The following is an 18,420-nucleotide window of genomic DNA, read 5'->3' on the forward strand; positions in this document are numbered from 1 at the left end:
AAATACATAATATTATTACTGCTCTTTGTTCTGGTAATGAAGGCAGTGATAGTTTTGTAAATGAAATAGCAGCACTTTGACTCTTCTGGTCCTAATTGCTAATTTTTCCTCTTTTCTCTCTTATTCCCCACCTTTTAAAGTTTTTTTTTTTTAAGTTTCAATCTTTTTCTTTAAATGATTTTTGTGACGATTTGGTAGGTAGTCCTGATACAAATTAAATCCTTAATGTATTGCTCCGTGTTGAGCACACATTTGAAATATTTCCTCAGACTATGCTTTCACATTACATTATTTATGTATCTGTGATTATAATTCCATATTTTGAAGATACTGGTCTGTTACTGTGGATCAGTCCCATGAATTGCCTGATGTAGACAGTAACCCAGCATTGAGATGCAAGCTAGCAGGTGATATTTAACAATAATATTTCTTTTACCTTTTTGTGTTTTCTTGCCATTAGCACACATGACAAGACATCTGGGGCGTGAATGCTTATTGTGATAGTGCAAGCTTTCTAAATTTTGTTTTAACCACATTCTCTGTATATCCGCTGCTTTAGTAGGAGGCTGACAGTGATTTTTAGCTGATGCCTCATGCTCCATTATACACCATGCCTCTGCATTTTATCATAGTTGCTCAAGCCCTTGTTTCTTATTCATATTGTATGCATTTTCTCTTGTACTGTTTAGGAGCTGTCTAAGATAACCATGCCCATTGCCTTCAATGAACCCTTGAGCTTCCTCCAGCGGATAACAGAATATATGGAACACACATACCTCATTAATAAAGCATGCAGTCATTCAAACTCGGTAGAAAGAATGCAGGTAATGTTAGCTATCATGCAGCTTTGTCCTTCAAATTCTTTCCATCGTGCATTTAAGATGGCTGGCTGCCTGCCTACGTAGAGAGTTGTGGGAGCTTATAGGAAGCAAGCTTATATGAATGTCCTAATAAGTTGCTTATTTGAGTGTTTAGCAATTTGCAGTAAGTATCATGAAAAGGTTTTATGTTCAGGTCACTCAACCATTGCAGAAGCAGCACCTTTTCAAAATTATTGTAAATCTGTCACGAACTGAGCTAAATAGCAGAATACCAGATCCCAAAGGTAACAGTATAGAAATTAAAATCCCATAAAGGATCTTGTTGCTTTATTAAACCCCAACAATTTTAGCACTCATAATTTAGACATGACTATCCTCACAGCACTAAAAACTCTTACAAATATAGAGGTTAAATGCACCTAATTCATGGTGACACCAGGTGGTGAACCAGTTGGTGGCCCCATCCACTTGTCAAATTGGATCAAACTCTTGACACTTGGGGAAGCAAAAGGTCCAGCTGGAAGAGGTTCCTCACCTGTGGCTTAGAGAGAAGATTGCATCTCCAGAAGCCATTGGTCTTTTTTGTTTAGGGAACATTTAAACACCATTTGAGAATAGTAAAGGAAAAGTTATTACAGCATATAAAAATCATAGTTGCCCATTTGGGATTGCCTTTTGTTTTACATTAAGATTCCTTACCACTATGCTTTTTGCAGGCTGTTGCTGCTTTTGCAGTTTCTGCTGTAGCCTCTCAGTGGGAGAGAACTGGCAAACCCTTTAACCCTCTTCTTGGAGAAACATACGAATTAATCAGGTGAGAATGCCAACTTTGTCAGAGTCTTGTTTTTCCTTTGAGATATACACATTCCAACTGGCTTGAACAAAATGGGTTTTTCTAGGAGTGTAAAGTCTGCTTGGTCTTTGTTAATGTAAAATATTTCAAATGTTAGCCAAAACTCTCTGATCTGTATCAGATATGCTGTTTGACCAGCCGTCTAATTGTTTAGAAATTGTGCAAAATATGAATGTTAAGAAGATTTTCTTGAGGTATAAAGAGGGTGCTCAGGAGGGCCCCAGACTATTGGGGCTGCTTATGAACTACACAATAATCTCCTACTGGAATCTTTACTGTCCTTTTATGGCATTTCTGTATGGGTTCTGGAGTGGGGGATTTTTGAAATCCCAGTCCCCATGTTGACTACACACAGGCTTCTCTAGCACTACATTGTTTAGCTGATGGTGTGGATAAACATGGATGAAGGGTGTGGAAAACCAAATGAAAGGGGTTGTATCCATTGTTGTGCTCCACACCTTGGTGGTGGGGGTAAGAGATAAGGGAGAAAGTCCCATTGCTCAAGCAAAAATCCTTGCATGTCCCAGCTCCTAGGGGCAAAGGCGGTTTCGGAGCCCCCTATGTTTTTTAGAGGGAGGCTGGCCCCCTCAATGTTCAGAGGTCATTCGGCTCTTCAGGATATCACACCGGGCCCATTCAGTGAACTCTGATTGGCAGGGTGCAATACCGCCCAAAATATTTGCGTGTGTATGTGATAGTACGTTGTGTTGTTTTATATTCAAGTGCCAAGCCAAGAATGCCATAAATTCCCATGTACACATGTTTTTGTTGTATTAATGGTATTATATAGTTTGCTGGTGATGATATTGGTACTTAATACTCAAGTATCTACCTCATCACAGTGCTTAAAAAGGTTTATCTACTAATAAGTAACATGGGTAGTGGGGCAGAGTTATTTCCAGCTGTTGTAGGGGAGAGCAGTTGGATTGTACAGCAGTAATTCAGAACTGGTGTTCTGTCTCATTTATACTGATCATTGCCTTTTCTTCTTTGTAGGGAGGATTTAGGATTTAGGTTTATTTCTGAACAAGTCAGTCATCACCCACCTATCAGTGCTTTTTATTCAGAAGGCTTAAACCAAGACTTCATTTTTCACGGATCAATTTACCCTAAACTGAAGTTCTGGGGGAAGAGTGTAGAAGCAGAGCCACGGGGAACAATAACATTGGAACTCCTAAAGTATGTATATATTTTTTCTCTTGTTACCTATGTATGACCTCCAAACTGTCTCATGTAAATGCATAGTGTATTGTGATCTTTCTCTGGTTTGCATAGGCTTGTGAGTAGTTTGAGGGTTTTTTTGCAGTGTACTAGGAGATGAAACACATATACATAAATTACAGTGTGTGAATTGGTTGAGACTTCTGCAGATGATGACACAATCACATGACTTCAACATTTGGGCCTCATTCCCTACCCCTCAACCCTTAGGCAGTTGGCATTTACTGCAACAAAAAAAGTGAATTCTTCTGCTTCTTAAACTGTTATGAGATATGTGATCAAGAGCTCTGCTGTATTATGGTTGACACAAAGTTATCGCTGTCCTGGACTTGGATAACAACTGGTTCAAAATAGGCATCAATTGATTTAACAGTTTGGTGGTTTGCTTTGTTGAATATCAATAAGAAAATACAAAGGACAAACAGATAAGTCTGAGCACTGCTGGGATACAAAAGATAATAAACTACTGAGATGCTTGACATACATGGAAAACAGAATTTAGAAATGATACTTTATGTAATAGCTAAAGTCAAAATAGAAAATATAGACGAGCTTAAGAGCCAAACAGCAAGTATTTCTGTACAGAAATCTATTTGTCTCAAGAGCACGTTTTACAGTTTAAGCATTCAATACTCAGATTTAAACCCTCACATGCTACCTGTATGTTGTTGCTGAAATCAATATTCCAGCCATATTTATTGATCTTTCACACACACATTGTCTGTGTGTGTGTGTGTGTGCGCGCGTGTGTGTTCAGGCTCTCCTAGTCCAGGAATTATTGAAGCTATTGCACCAGGCATAGCTGATAAAAGTTGCTTCTAGTCACAGAGGCTACCTGGGCCTCCAGTGACAAAGCTGCAACCAAAAGCACCCCTGCCCAGGGCAGGCAATTTGCCAGTTTCTCAGAATGAAGTTGTTGCACCATTTTGGAGGCATATTCCTCAGTATCAAAGGTCCACACTGCACATACAATCAAATGCATGTAACAGTAGCCCATGAGTCCATTTTAGATTACGAAAAGGTGCTTCCAGTGAAGGGACTTGGAAGTGATGAGGGGGTGGTTAACCCTTTCCTCATTCCATACTGTCCCCTCAATGCATCACGCAGTTTTAAATTAACGTGCATTTCGGAACCCAGGAGGGTAAATCTTGCAGGTGGAGATATTGAAAATGGGAAAGGTATGGGAGGAAAGAATTAAGAATTCTTTCTCCTTGCCACCTACCTGCTCTTGATTGTCCTCACAAGTAGTGATGTCTGTCATCTAAATGGGTATCTAAACTGCTGTTATGTGCATAATATGTAACTTGGTGTAAAATTATGAGATCTTGAATTCAATTACTGCATGTTTAGAGGTGAAATTGCATGTTGATTACATTTAACATGCTTCAAGAGCTTTTAGTACTAGAAAAGAGAGAGATTTGACAGAAGTGCAAGACACCGGCGATAAACACCTTAGCAGAAATAATCATTTCTGTCTGCTGATTTAACTCAAGCTTCTTTTAGCAAGGGCTCTCAGCAGATACTACCCACATATTCAGATTATTAAGGAACTTCAAACAAGCCTCTTTTCTTTCATTCAATTGCTTATTCACCTTCCATCTGTTCAGAACATTGCACAATTACAGTGACTGAGGGTGAACATTGCAGAGACCGCTACAAAAACAGGAGCTGTTCATTGGAAAATGATCTGGAGCACTTGGATTCTCTTTTCAGTTTCTCTGCTTTTAGCGTCCCTGGTATCTGATTGGCCTTTCTTCTCTCCCCCACAGACATAATGAAGCTTACACATGGACTAATCCTACTTGCTGTGTACATAATGTAATTATTGGCCATCTCTGGATAGAACAGTATGGAACAGTAGAAATTATAAATCACAGGTACCCTTTATTTATTTTATTTCATTTGTATTCCCAACTCTTTACCTTCACGGAACTCAATTTTTGCCACTATGTGTCATTTAAAAACTGGAAAGTGGAACAGAGTACAGTGGTACCTGGGTTACATACGCTTCAGGTTACAAACTCCGCTAACCCAGAAATAGTGCTTCAGGTTAAGAACTTTGCTTCAGGATGAGAACAGAAATCGTGCTGCAGCGGTGCGGCAGCAGCAGGAGGCCCCATTAGCTAAAGTGGTGCTTCAGGTTAAGAACAGTTTCAGGTTAAGAACGGACCTCCGGAACGAATTAAGTTCTTAACCCGAGGTACCACTGTACTCCTATCTTACAGTATGTATAGATTAATGAATTAAAATAAAATACTTCTAGCTCCATTAAGTGGCACAATTGTAATGAAGTCCAGTTTTCTTCTGGTCACTTGGGGAGCAGTTAAGTGATAATGATTTGAATGGGTGTGCACTATTATCTCCTTTGTGTTTGGTAGAGATGTTCCTGTGTTTGAAAGATTTGTTGCTAATTTGGAGGTCCGTGTATGTGATCTGCTTCTGCTGGAAATTTTTTTCTGAGCATTACCTCCTTGACAATTTCACCTGTATTGATTTTTATGTGGGGTCCAACCTCTCAAGGAAATATTTTTTGGCCCCCACGATGCCACTGACTTTTGCAGCAGTGGGTAAAAAAATTAAAATTAACCTAGCACTGGGAAGGGTGGAGCCCAGTGCCCTAATGAGGAAGCAGATCATCCCCTATACCATTGTCAGATGGACCATTTGATGAGCCGAAAGGACCTTGCATTCCTTGGCTAATGTGCATGGATCTTCCGAGGAGCAGCTTGTGGTGTTGGTGTGTCCAGCATGTAGGTGTGTGAGAGAGAGTGGGGTGACCACACCCACCGCTGGGATGCAGCCCCCAGAGAGTTGGCCAAAGGAGAATGTGGCTCCCAGACCCAGTTATAAGCTTCCTGTCTTTCATAAGGAAGCCTGAAAGTTTGGTGCACTCTTCTTTGCTTATATTTCCCTTTTAATAGCTCTTGTACCAAACCTTCAGACGATGACTTAAATGTCATGGAGTTGAAATTCATGCCCAGGGGGAGCAATGGAGATCTGTTGCCATTTTTCACAAGACAGCAGCCACAATCCCTCTTGTACATGCATACCTTTCCATCCTTCCCCTTTCCTTTTTACTTGTACGGCATCACATTGTATCTTAAACCTGTTGTTGAAACTCTGCATGTATGGTTGTAGTGATCCCAACACAGTGACTACCGAAATCGTGCTGGTGTCAGGCAGAAGGCTTTTACAAGAACTTTGTGAGGATTCAACACCAAGGAATTAATCTGTTAACTACACTTTGTTTTCCTTTTGCAGTACTGGAGATAAATGTATCCTTAACTTTAAACCATGCGGTCTGTTTGGGAAAGAGCTTCACAGAATAGAGGGCTACATTCAGGACAAAAAGTAAGTCTACGTGCTTGTTTACGTGTTCAGGGATTGAGCTCAGTTGCCCTACTCTAGTTTGAGCTCGGCTAGAGGAAAATTTGAGAGGGAGTATGCAGACATACCTGGCCACAGAAGCTGATGTAAATCAAGCTTCTGTAATAAACATTTGTTTGAAGAATATGTTACTGACATCCTGGGTGGAAAATGTAAATATAAGGTTGCTTAGTAAACCTGCAATATTCCCTTCCCTTATTTTATTTTACCAGAAGATATAATCTTAGAATGGAAGTTCAAGTTGAACTCTACAAAAAACACACCCTCGTATTGCTCTCTTTCCCCTGCAATTGTTTTGATCACTTCCTGTGTCCTGGTGGTGTCATATTGTTCATTTCCACCCCCACCCCCCATTTGTTGCCTTCTGATGGTGGGAAGGATAAATACACTTTTTGATGATATTGAGATGCAAGTGACTCATCTTCCATGTTACAGAGGAGCAACAGTGAGCTCAATAGGGTGTCATTTTTAGCAGCAGCTCCTTGCTGAGAGTAACATGCAGTTCTGCTCATAGTTTGGTCTGAACTAAAAACAGTCTGGGCTTTAGTTATGTTCAGTGTTATTATTTTTCAAAATAAACAGTAAGAAGAAACTTGCAGTGATCTATGGCAAATGGACAGAATGTTTGTGGTGTGTTGATCCTTCCACTTACGAAAACTACAAGAAGAACGAGAGGAGAGGTGGTGACCAGAGGAAACCAAAGCCGGTAATGTTTGTTGATGTTGTGATGGCAGGAGGAGGACTTAAACTCTTAAACTTAAACTCTTCTACTTAAATGAGGTGTTCCTCAAAAAGGAAACATTGGAAGGAACCAAACTGATGCAGTATTAGGTGAACTGAGTAAAGCTTATACTTGATTATCTTTGTGACAAGGGTCCAGATCTTCCAAATTAAAGTGTTTTGTGAACTCCCACAGACTTCAGTATCTGCCTGGAATGAGCATTAGGAGAAGCTGCTGTCCAAGTTTAATCACATCTTATCGTCTTCACATTAGACTGTTAAAAATGAGAATGCTACTGATGCGTTGGGGTTTTTTAGCTGTAAAGCTGTAAATTGAGGCTACGCTGTTCTGCGACTTTTTCTGTTTGGGCATATAATAAAGCCTTTAATAGAGCCCCTCTGTGAACAATCTCAGGTTTTCATTTTGTCTCCCGCTCCTTCTGTACTCTGTGGATTGTAAATCTCCTGGGATCAAGAGCTAGATTTTAATGTACCAATATCCAATCTCCTTTTTTTTTAAAAGATATTTATTGTGATTTTACAAAAACATAAGTTTACAAAATAGAAAAAAGTCACATAAAAAGAAAAAGATACAAAAAAGAAAACATAGAAAAATACATAATATCCAATCTCCTTTCTTGATGTATTTGTGTTTTGGGAGTTACTACCTGTTACTTTGAGAGGGGCCCATTCTTGGGCCTCAGCTTACATACGGTTCTTGGGGGGAAATGACTATTTGCTTGTTTGTATGAACAAAAACAGAAGAAAAGAGAATAGAGGCTGGAATAGAATATAAAAGGAGCAATGAATAGGGTTGTTCACAGCCCCCATCCGAACTTGTCCTGGAGTCCTGATTTGGGGCGCCAGATCACCACCTACCTGGGGAACACCACCTACCTGGGGAACACCTGGGAATCTGGCCCCAAATCAATTCAGAGGCAGGGCATATGTTCAGTTAGGATTATTTTACATCTTTCCTTTAAAAAAACAAAAAACAAAAACAAAACATAATTAACCATATGCTGCAGGTAGGGGAAGGAGAGGCTGTGTCTTGTCCTTCCCTGGCCTTGCTCTATATCACATTTAATCAGGATTTAAAGCCCTGATAAAGCATGAGAATCAAGAGGGGGGCAGGAGAAGAGATGCTGTGTCATTTTGAACTTGACATACTTCTTACTTTCCCTGAACTATGTCTTTGTTTCAAGAGTGATGATCCTGATAATGATGAAGCAGATGATATGCCAGAGATCCAAGAGACTGTGCAAGTTGTACCTGGCAGTAAGCTACTTTGGAGGATAAGCACTAGACCACCAAATTCATCCCAGGTAAGTTGCTTATTAATTGGTATATTGGGAGCAGGGACATAATTCAAAAGACCTAGTTCAAGTAAGGTAGACTAATCACACTACAACAATCAGACCAAAGGCCTATATAGTCTAGCATTCAGCTCTCACAGCAATCAGCCACATGCCTACTGTAAGAATGTGTGTGTGTGTGTGTGTGTGTGTGTGTGTGAGAGAGAGAGAGAGAGAGAGAGAGAGAGAGAGAGAGAGAGAGAGAGAGAAAAAGAGAGAAAGAAAGAACAAACCTTTTGTTACTCTTGAGCTCTGCTACAACCAAATGAGAGAGAATCTATCTTGACCTTTGGACTCTGTATTCTTACTATTAATAGTGTTGTTATTAGATGTTTTATTTTGCCTATCATGGAAGGTTTAAGGAACACCAGGTAGAGATGGTTACCAGTACTCTTTTATATTACATTAAAAGTGTGGGAATTATAGGGGGAAAGGAAACTCTGAGGTCATTCCAAGCTAAGTAGTTTGCCATGCTGCCTATTGATGTACCCACATAATATATGTGGCTCAACCTGCCTCAAGATTATTTTTTCACTATCTGTACTTTTTCCCTGTTTGGCCATAATGAGGATTGGTAGTACTATGGCAGAATGAGAGAGATAACTGAAATTCTGCTGATTTAAATTTGGATATTAGACACAAGCTTTTCCAAAATGCCTTAATGCACAAGCATATTCTTCAGTTGTGCAAAAATGCTGTGGCAGGTTGCCAAAGACAATATTTCCGAGCTCAAAAAGTATTCCACAGCAACCAAACAGTATTGATCTCCAAAACTGATATTTCACTTTGATGGTCACTTCTTGCATCATCTCTGTACAAGACACAATAGAAAACTCCATTTTTTGGACTGTTTCCTGTGCTCGTTCCCTGTAGCAGGACAGACATCTCTAATATTGATGATCAATCCACATTTTGGCCTTGTGGACTGAAAGGATTCCATTTGGCTGCTGCATGTTTTTCAATGGCAGGACTGTTGTTAATGGGCTTCCTTTTGTGCTGCTTTTGCTGTTATGAGAGATGTGAATTTGCCCCCCCCCCTTTTAAAATAGAGATGACCTCTTCCAGGTCATTCTCACATTGCTTCTGTTCTGTGTTTCATCATCCCTGATTGCCTTGCCATCTCTGTGTTCTTGGGCAGACGTTGCTTATGATTCTATCGGAGGTGTTTTTGATTTTCGGGTTGCTTTTTTTGGCAAATTCAGTGTTCAACCAGTTCATACAGGACTCGGACAAATGACTCAGCAGTTTCTCCCAGCATAGTAGGCTGTAGTCCTAACTCCACTTACCTGAGTATAACCCCCATTTTATGAAACAAGACTTACCTCTGAGTTAGGTTAGGATTGTGCTGTTAGCTCTCTGATAAAAGTAGGCTCTCTGAGGAAGCACAGCACATTTTGGAATGAAGTATATATGGAATTTAAAAGCAATGCTGTCTTCTTTGCCCCATAGCAGCTAATAGCAGTTTCCAATGAGGGGAGGGGGAGAGAATCACGTTGCATGAAAGGGTAAAGCACTTCTTCCTTCAGTGCTTCCCTTGAGGGGATCTCCACCCAAGCACTCACTGTTACTTTGTTTAGGAGGAAGGCTTGCTCGCTTATCTCTGCATAGCACCGGTGGGTAATGCCATAGCACATCCTTATAGGATACAAATGTCAATTCACCCTGACAATATAAACACATTTTTGTTTCCGTTCAAGATGTACAATTTCACCAATTTTGCCGTCAGTCTCAACGAACTAGAAAAAGGCATGGAAGAAGTGTTGGCTCCCACTGACTGTCGATTGAGGCCAGACATCAGATACATGGAGAATGGAGAAATTGGTATGTGTGAGTGGGTACGTTTTAGGAGTGGGCCTGCCGGCCTGCCTGCCCATGCAGATTAGAAATTCCAAGCATTATATTCTGCCATTTTGCATGCCTCTTTCCTCTCATTTATGTTAATGCAGAAATTTATAGCCTGCCCTTCAGTAAGTTCCCAAGGCAGGTGGATGGTAGACTGGGCCTCTGGGGGGCGGGGAAGTAGTCACCCACGTAACTGCCTATGGACTACTTAAAGCTTCAGGTATCACATATTATAATAAAACTGCAAATTATAAAATGATACTCCGGAACAGCTCCCTGTTGGCTTAATTCCAGCCACCTTTCACCCAGCTTCGTCTAGTGATCAGGCTGCAGTGCTTTCTCTTTGATTCAGACCTGGCAGTTGTGCCTTTGTAATCTTGCAGTCATGCTGCTGTGTTACTTTTTAGTAGAGCTGCTTTGGTGAATGGGAGGGTGCAGCTGTTAATGGATTGCGGTGCTTTGCTTCCTGCTGGCAGACCCCTCACAATTATGGGATTTGCCTTTCTGGGCAACTTGCTAAAATCAAAGTCTGGGCATCTTTCAGCGACCAAGTTTAAGGTGGTGGTCTGAGTAGAATGAGAAAAAATTGCTTTGTGTTGTGAGCTTTCCTTAAATGTGTTCTTAAAACTATCTGGATTTTGTTTCTCTACCTTCCATTCCTTTGTACTTTTTCTCCTTATTTTATAAAGTAATCAGTCCCTATTAAAATGTCTGTTAGATCTGGCTAGCAAAGAAAAAGAGAGACTAGAAGAGAAGCAGAGAGCTGCTCGTAAGGAACGTGCAAAAGATGAAGCCGAATGGAGAACAAGGTAACGAATGGTGGAAACGGAAACTGGCTGTGCAGTTAGGCTGTTTGCAGTTATGGCCATATGAAGGTTACCACAAGTGCATGTTTGTTGGTAACATGCTTACTCTGAGGAGGGAGGCTGTTTGTGTGAACAGAGAAACTAGATGAGGTTGGTATAAGGATCAAAGTAGTGTATAATCGGTTTGTGCAGTCTTTTTCCTCCTCAGAAATCCCTGTGCCTTCTTAATTAGCAGTAGAGAGAAGCAGTGCAGCCTTTTCTGGTACTACTACAGCAGTGTGCTCAATAAGTGTTATTAATACTAATGTTAATAGTGCTGGCAACTGACCTAATGCTCAGATGGGTTGCTGAAGGGGGAACTGGGTGGGAACCTGCAAGTTCTCCTTAAAGCCAGTGAAGGGTCATAACTCTTTACCCTGGCATTTTACACTAGATAGATAGGACCTACTCTAGTTGTGATTTGTTTCAATGCTGTATTTTATATTGCTGTAACCCACACGGGGACCTTTTGGTGAAAGGCAAGGAATAACTCTAATCATACTCCACTGACAGAGGCCATGCTTCTCTGACAGGTTAAGGTATGGCTGTGGGACCCTCCAGACTGGAGCATTTGTGGGTGTGTTCTGTGACACATCATTCACACAGTAATGGTGCATTAGCTGCAGATTTATGCTGGACCATCTGCACTCCTGCATTATAGTGCAACAAAAGCAGGCAAAATGAAGTAAGGCGGAACCATAAAAGTTACAGAATTCCCTTGAGGCATTTATAGGTCAAAAGTAGCACTTTGAATTGAGCCTGGAGACTAAGAGTGTAGTAGTGCTAGAATTGGTTTTATATGCTTGGACTGTCTTGCTCCAGTTGGCAATCTGGATGCTGAATTCTGCAACAGCTGCAGTTTCTAAACCATCTTCAAAGGCAGCTTTATGTATAACGCATTACAGTCATTTAGCCTGGAGGTTACCAGAGCTTAGGCAACAGAGGTTAGGCTTTATTAATGTATTTTATGGTTGCACCTAACATTTCCCCAACCCACTGTCTCCTTTTTTCCACAGATGGTTTTATCAGGGCACCAATCCATACCTTGGGACTCCTGACTGGTTATACTCAGGAGGGTACTTTGATAGAAACTTCTTTGACTGTCCAGATATATACTGAAATCTTGAATGCAGTTGCTCCTTTGCCCAGGTTCGGCAGACTTTACTCCAGTGACTCTGGCACCGCCATGACCAGAAACCATCCTTTTTCTAAAGCTAAATTTTAATGAAAATTATCAGTCATCAATGAAGGAATTGTCACAATTTTGATTGCCAAAATGTCTCCCTAAAGCTGCAACCTGAAATTATCATGTTTCAGAGGAAAGTGGTTTGCACGTTTTTGTTTGATTCCCCCTTGTCATTTTATTTTTGGCCAGAACTAACGCAGTGTAGCCAGAGGGGAGGCAGTACTGACTCCAACGTGTAACTTCTTAAGAAATTCCTTGGCTATCATCTTTATTTAAGTGTCAGCAGTAAGAGATGCCTTTTAAGTATTCTGAACTTGGAGCAACAATGGTGAATCGGTACGATAGAAATATGCTTGTGGCCATTGGAAAGGTATCTAATGAGAATCGGAGCAACTGAAATTATTGGGAGTCTTCTGAATCGCCTGTAATTTTAAAAGTCTGACAAATATAGCATTAGGCTTAACTTGCAGTTTCGGAAGCTGTTACTCTGTTCTGCCTCAATTTTAGGGCACTGTGATTATCAATGAAATGAAGTACCTGTGATTTCCCCGCCCCCCAAACAAACTTCTGCATTGAATGTTGGGCATGGTTTGTAGGTGTTCATAGCAGGCACTTCCTTGTTTGAAATTTCAGAATGTTTTGCTTTTAAAACACATGACACTTTGGAAATATTTATAGGACCAGGGTGCTTTGTGTGTAACATGTAAGAAACAACATTTTTGCTTCTGTTCAGACATACCTGCTTTGGCAGGTTGACATTATTCAGGATTTTTAGGCATATTTATAAACACACACTCCTTTCTCTTTGGATTTACTTGGAATGTATCTGCAAAAAGGTCATGATTTGGTGTGGTTTTTTTAATGCTTGTTCTGAAGCACTGACTGTGTCAGGACTGATTCTTGAAAAGCAATTCCTTCTTGCTACCTTTTGGCTAAAGCTGGATGATTTTAACGGAAGCTTTCATTGAACTTTCTTGAGAGTGGATTTATTTTAAACTTTGGGAAAGCCATATAATCCCTGAGCTATTTGAGTCATGGACAGGGGAGTGTTTTTCTGGTTATTTATACATTTCTAGAAGTCAGGTAAACATTACTGACTAGTTGTGGGCTTGAAGAAAAATCAGGTGGGCAATTCACCCATTTTAAAACATTTTCAAAAACAAATGGTTAAATTTGTGAAATCTATGAAATTAGAGAGAAGCTCCTTGTGAAATTCACTGTAATTACTGACATCAGGAGCGGTTGCAAGGACAATTTAGTGATCAATTATGTGGATATAATATGAGGGGCTATAGCATTTTGGGTATTCTAGATTTACCACTTTATATATTTAAGGTGTCCAATCTGCTTTTCACATATATTTTGAAGCATCATACTTGCAGATGTCAACCCAAGACCTGAAATTTGAAGTGCATCTAAAGAAGTAAAGCTTTAGAGACTTTTATTTAAAAAACAGCTGTTGGGGTTGCATAGCTATTTTGTTGCAGTGCCCATGGAGCAGGAAAATTTGACTGCAGCATTATTTTAGTCACATTACATTAATATTTCCAGCAAAGAAGTTCCCATGAAAACATTCAAGGCAATAAAAGACACTACTGAGAGAACTGTCTTTGACTAGCGTGCCTTGTTTTTAGCACTAAACTTGATGTTGTCCTTGGGCATTAATCTGCCAAGTATTGCAGCTTCATGTTCTTTATTTCAGCAGGGCTTAAAACGTATGGAGAAAGCCCTTCCCTCAGGTCATCTGGACCACCCAGCTCGTGCCACTGTAGTTTGTATATTTCCCATTTCCCCTTGCAATGAATGAATACCACCTGCTTCCTAATGCTATGTTAATTGTTCATGAACAATTAATGCGTTGCTCATATTGTGCCCAGCATTTGTCCCAGTCTTGACAGCATTGAGTTTTTTGTTTTGTCTCCCTTTTCCCAACAGATAGCTGGCAGGAAGGAGGGAGGGAAGATGCCCACATTCAATTTCTCTCTCCTCTCTTCTGGCCAATGGTAGAGGAAAATGAATTTTAAGCCGATATCTTTATTTTTAAAAAGTTACAGCTACTCCCACCTTGTGCATATAGACAAGTTGTGGCATGCTACACTAATGCTTGCAAGGGTTACTTTTAATTTTGAATTGCAGAAGAAATGCAGTTGCCCCAGCTTAAAGCTTAAAAATAAGTTGGCAAGGGATATTTTTTGCATCTCAAGATGAAAGACGTTCTCCAGTTTTTAAATATGGAACTGTTTAAAATCCATGCTTATTTCCATTTGTATGCTCAATTTGATATTTGATTTTTAAAGGAATAATTTCCATTACTTTCATTCTGCATTTGGTATACGTACATGTAAGTCATGCCCACAGGTTAGACCTCCTGCCCATCTTTCCCAGGTACACTCCTGACCACAATGGTGGCGCCTGCACAGATCCATTTAACACATAGTGGGAAGAAAAGTTGGTAGGTTCCAATCAGAGGAAGTCTGAGCTGCCACCTATCCTGGAGAAAATAGTGGGAGGTTTAGTTTAGCAATTGCTACTCTGTAAATGATGAATTGCACTGAAAATGCTTGTTTATAAAACTGCAAACACATTTTCCCGCTTTTGTCTTTAATTTCTAACCTGCCTATTGCTAGGTCAGGAATTTATATAAATATAATGCACGAGAATAGATTCCGATTAAAATACACACTAAAGTTTGAGGCCCTTAAAAGCTTTAACTGTAATATTAAATTGTCTTTTAAAGAAAAAAAAAGATAGTCACCTAGCTTGTTTACATTTAACCTGCACTTGTTATTGGTACCACCTCCATAACTTAAGCACTGCCTTACAAAGTTGACCATTTGACACCTCCATGCGAAAAAGCACTTTTGAAATTAATTATGTTAAATGTTAAGGTAGATTTTAACTTAAAGCAAATATTTTTTGTGGAGTTACTTATTTTCCTGGCTGCTCACTTTCCGTTGTATTGGTTTGAATTGTGGCTTGTGCACACATTAGCCCTGCTGGTCGGTATCCCCAGGCTTCGATGTGCAGATGGTTGCCTTTCTAAAGAAGGGCTTCCTTGCTGCTGCTGCTGCTGCTGCTTCAGTGTTGGCGAGAATGCCACATGCACATCCCTAACGCTTGTATGAAGCTGTCAGTTAACACTGAAGTAAACAGGGATGCTCTGCTGGCGCAAGGCTGCCTGTGCACATAATAGCTCTGTGGGCCTTCGGTTGGGGTCGTTGCTTTTCCTCTTGCTGTGCCCGAAGGTAGCTGTGTTTACTTTGTGTTAGATGCAATTAGAAGCAAGAATGGTAACACTAGACTACCTTTGGCATAGCACGATGGCAGTAGAGCATTAATCTTGGATAAAGCCAATTGCCAAGGGATAAATTCTGCAGAAATATAATGTGTCCACAAACCTCTGATAGTCTTCACCCGCTCCCACATCCATTTCCACACACAGTAGAATTGGCTACATTATTATTTTAACTGATTTGGCTGGATGCCAGACTTGCATGACACTATGAATAACTTGAGTCCTCTGGCAGGATGACCTTGACTGAAAGGTATAGATACTTTTTTATTTTAAAGGAACAAAATATTTGAGATCCTGCTAAGAAAGTATTTGTTTTACCTTCTGACTCTGAAAATGAAACTAACTCTGGAAAGTGCACCTTCCTGATAGATTGAGCTTGGTAAAACTTTATTTTCACCAAGAGATATAAGTATAATTCGGTTTGTAGCTGTTGCACCTTGCCTACAATTTGGGATGGATCATAACAACGTACAGCTGCAACCATTTATTTTGCCTTATGGTACATTTACTAATCCATGGCACAGATTAAGAGATGAACCATGATTAGATTAAAATCTCCACACAATTGCATTTGCAGTCACATCTATTTTCTTTTGAAGTGAGTAATCATAAATTAATGAGCACGTACATATGAGCCACAAACATGTTTCATTAGAATTTTGATACAATTTTTGCTTCCAAGAGTTCCATCCCAAATCTACAAAGGTTGCAAGAGACTTCAGATCACAAACTGTAATATTCAGGTAGCTTGTGATTCTAAAAAACTTAATAAAAACTTTGTGATGTAATCATGCAAACAGTCAGGTGCCTAGTGTGGTCTTTAATCTTTCTCCTGTTTACTGTACTCTGTATTTTAATGTTGCAGATAAAATGTAGCTGTTCCTGTTTATGTAGTGTTTTAATTCTTAAATTAATTTGATAATGTACTGTAATGTTGCCTCTCAAAATACACATGTGCTTTCGGGTTAATTGTAAAATAAAGCAATATTTAAATTTATGTAAAGCTAACGGTTCTAACACAGAAAAATTGATTTTTTAGTATGATTTTTATAGCATGGAAAAATTAAACTATATATATATATATATATATATATATATATATATATATATTTCCCCTTTCCCAGTCCACTCTCTGCTGCTGCTGCTATTGCTGTTCTATTTTGCCTTACTTATTTTGCTGTATCCCTCTTAATGATTATTTACATACCTGGCACAGTCTACTTGGAATTTCTGTTGTCCAAACCTCATTTGAAACAAAACGGGCTTGCAAGAGAGCATTTCGCTGCTCCAGTTGTGCATGGTGTGCGCAAATGCAACTCCAAGTCACTTCAATAGGGTTTGTACTGGTGAGCAGTTCCTGGCAGATTGTGCCCACTGTATTTTTTTGCCTTATCCACGTTGCATGAAAACATCAGAGGATAATAATAATAATAATAATAATAAATAAGAGGCTTTAGTGAAATGGATTTATTTTTATAATATTTAATAACTGTCAATACCCATCTATATTAACTATATAAAAAATCATATTTACCTTTTTAGAGAAGTCTGTACAGGTTTGTGGACATAAATGTTAAAACTGTAAATCTGAATAAAGGTTGTTTTGGAGAAGACAAGTTACTTCCAACTCTTGCTTTGTCATTGATTCTTAGCAGGGTTCCTCTCCTCCCCCGACTGACTCATTTGACAAATATTATTCCCAGATAATTATTTCAAAATAAGAGCTGATAACACCTTTGCCGCATTGACCCAGCTGGAGTGGATGAAGCTCTGCTCAGTGCCAGCCCAGTAACCCTTTCCTTCTTGAATTAGACCCCCAATGGCACCCCCTCCCCACTATTGCCAAGTTTTTTTAAAAAAACTTTTGTTGCTGCACTTAATCCCTGCCTGTCTTTCATGCGCATCCTCACCTGGTACCACCTGAAGCATGTTGCTTGATCCTGTGGCATGGCAGGGCTGGCCCTGATCCTGCTTTCAATGAAAACAACATGACCCAGTTAAACTGATCCTAGGGATGTGCCCTCACACATACCTTTACATTGTTTATCATTTGTAGAGAAATGTAGTTACAATGCTCTTGCAATGGTGGACCCAAGGACCTAAAAAACCACAAAAACTTGGAATCATATATGCCATCCCTGCATGTACCTCCCACTGCACAAACTCCTGCTGTAATGAAGTTGCCAACTTTAGATTGCCTGGACCTTTTGCCATCTGAGTGGCAGTGGGAGAAGCGGTTCATATGCATCTTCTTCCCATTCTGCAGCTTCATGAGAGGAGGAGAGAAATCGTCGTTCTCTCCTGGAGCTGGTATGGTGGAGCATCCTTTATTTGTGAGGCCCAACTCCTGCACAAGCATATTGAAGGAGGGATAAAGAAATATCGCATCCCCATTGCCTCTACATGGGTAGGAGGCTTGAAGGATGGTACACAAATTGGATACAAGGGTGATGCAGTGGAGGAAACAACAAAGGGCACACCGTCATGAACTTGAAAGTGTTAGGTTATTATGATTTTTATTTTTTTAATACTGCTCTGTTTTAGAATTTTAAAATATATTTTCTTATTATTAAAGTGATGGGGTTTCAACTATGTTTTGGTTGCTTATCATCTTTTCTGAGCCACTGTGAGAGCACCTGTGATACTGAAAAGGGTATTCAGGTTGAAATTAGTAAGGACTGTAATTTCAATACCAGGACACTGCCTCCACTAAAGAGAAACGGGTTTGCTAAATGCCCCGATAATTCAATTCCAGAACATCCATTGTGGGATGAATATAAATTTTCCTGACTTGAGGAATGCATTGTCCACTGAAGTTTATATGATCAATTGCTTGTAGGATGGATCACAGAATAATGTTAGAGGCAGTTGGAACTTGAGCTATGAAGCTTCCAG

At 39.8% G+C, this 18,420-nt stretch overlaps 1 protein-coding gene across 4 annotated transcripts in view; it reads left to right on the forward strand.

The window, feature by feature from the left end:
* Positions 1-17,152, forward strand: part of OSBPL2 (oxysterol binding protein like 2) — a 71,705-nt gene extending 54,553 nt beyond the window's left edge. For all 4 annotated transcript variants that reach the window (XM_083618860.1, XM_083618861.1, XM_083618862.1 and 1 more), the window contains 10 exons: positions 690-824; positions 1,538-1,635; positions 2,671-2,853; positions 4,665-4,772; positions 6,157-6,246; positions 6,865-6,988; positions 8,208-8,327; positions 10,055-10,178; positions 10,918-11,008; positions 12,061-17,152. In XM_083618860.1, coding sequence (XP_083474986.1) covers positions 690-824; positions 1,538-1,635; positions 2,671-2,853; positions 4,665-4,772; positions 6,157-6,246; positions 6,865-6,988; positions 8,208-8,327; positions 10,055-10,178; positions 10,918-11,008; positions 12,061-12,163 — 1,176 coding nt within the window. In that variant the 3' untranslated portion in view covers positions 12,164-17,152. The remainder of the gene's footprint in view (positions 1-689; positions 825-1,537; positions 1,636-2,670; positions 2,854-4,664; positions 4,773-6,156; positions 6,247-6,864; positions 6,989-8,207; positions 8,328-10,054; positions 10,179-10,917; positions 11,009-12,060) is intronic.
* Positions 17,153-18,420: the final 1,268 nt, after the last annotated feature.

The sequence above is a fragment of the Podarcis filfolensis genome, assembly GCF_964270895.1.
Source record: "Podarcis filfolensis genome assembly, chromosome: 6".
NCBI classification, from domain to species: Eukaryota; Metazoa; Chordata; class Lepidosauria; order Squamata; family Lacertidae; genus Podarcis; species Podarcis filfolensis.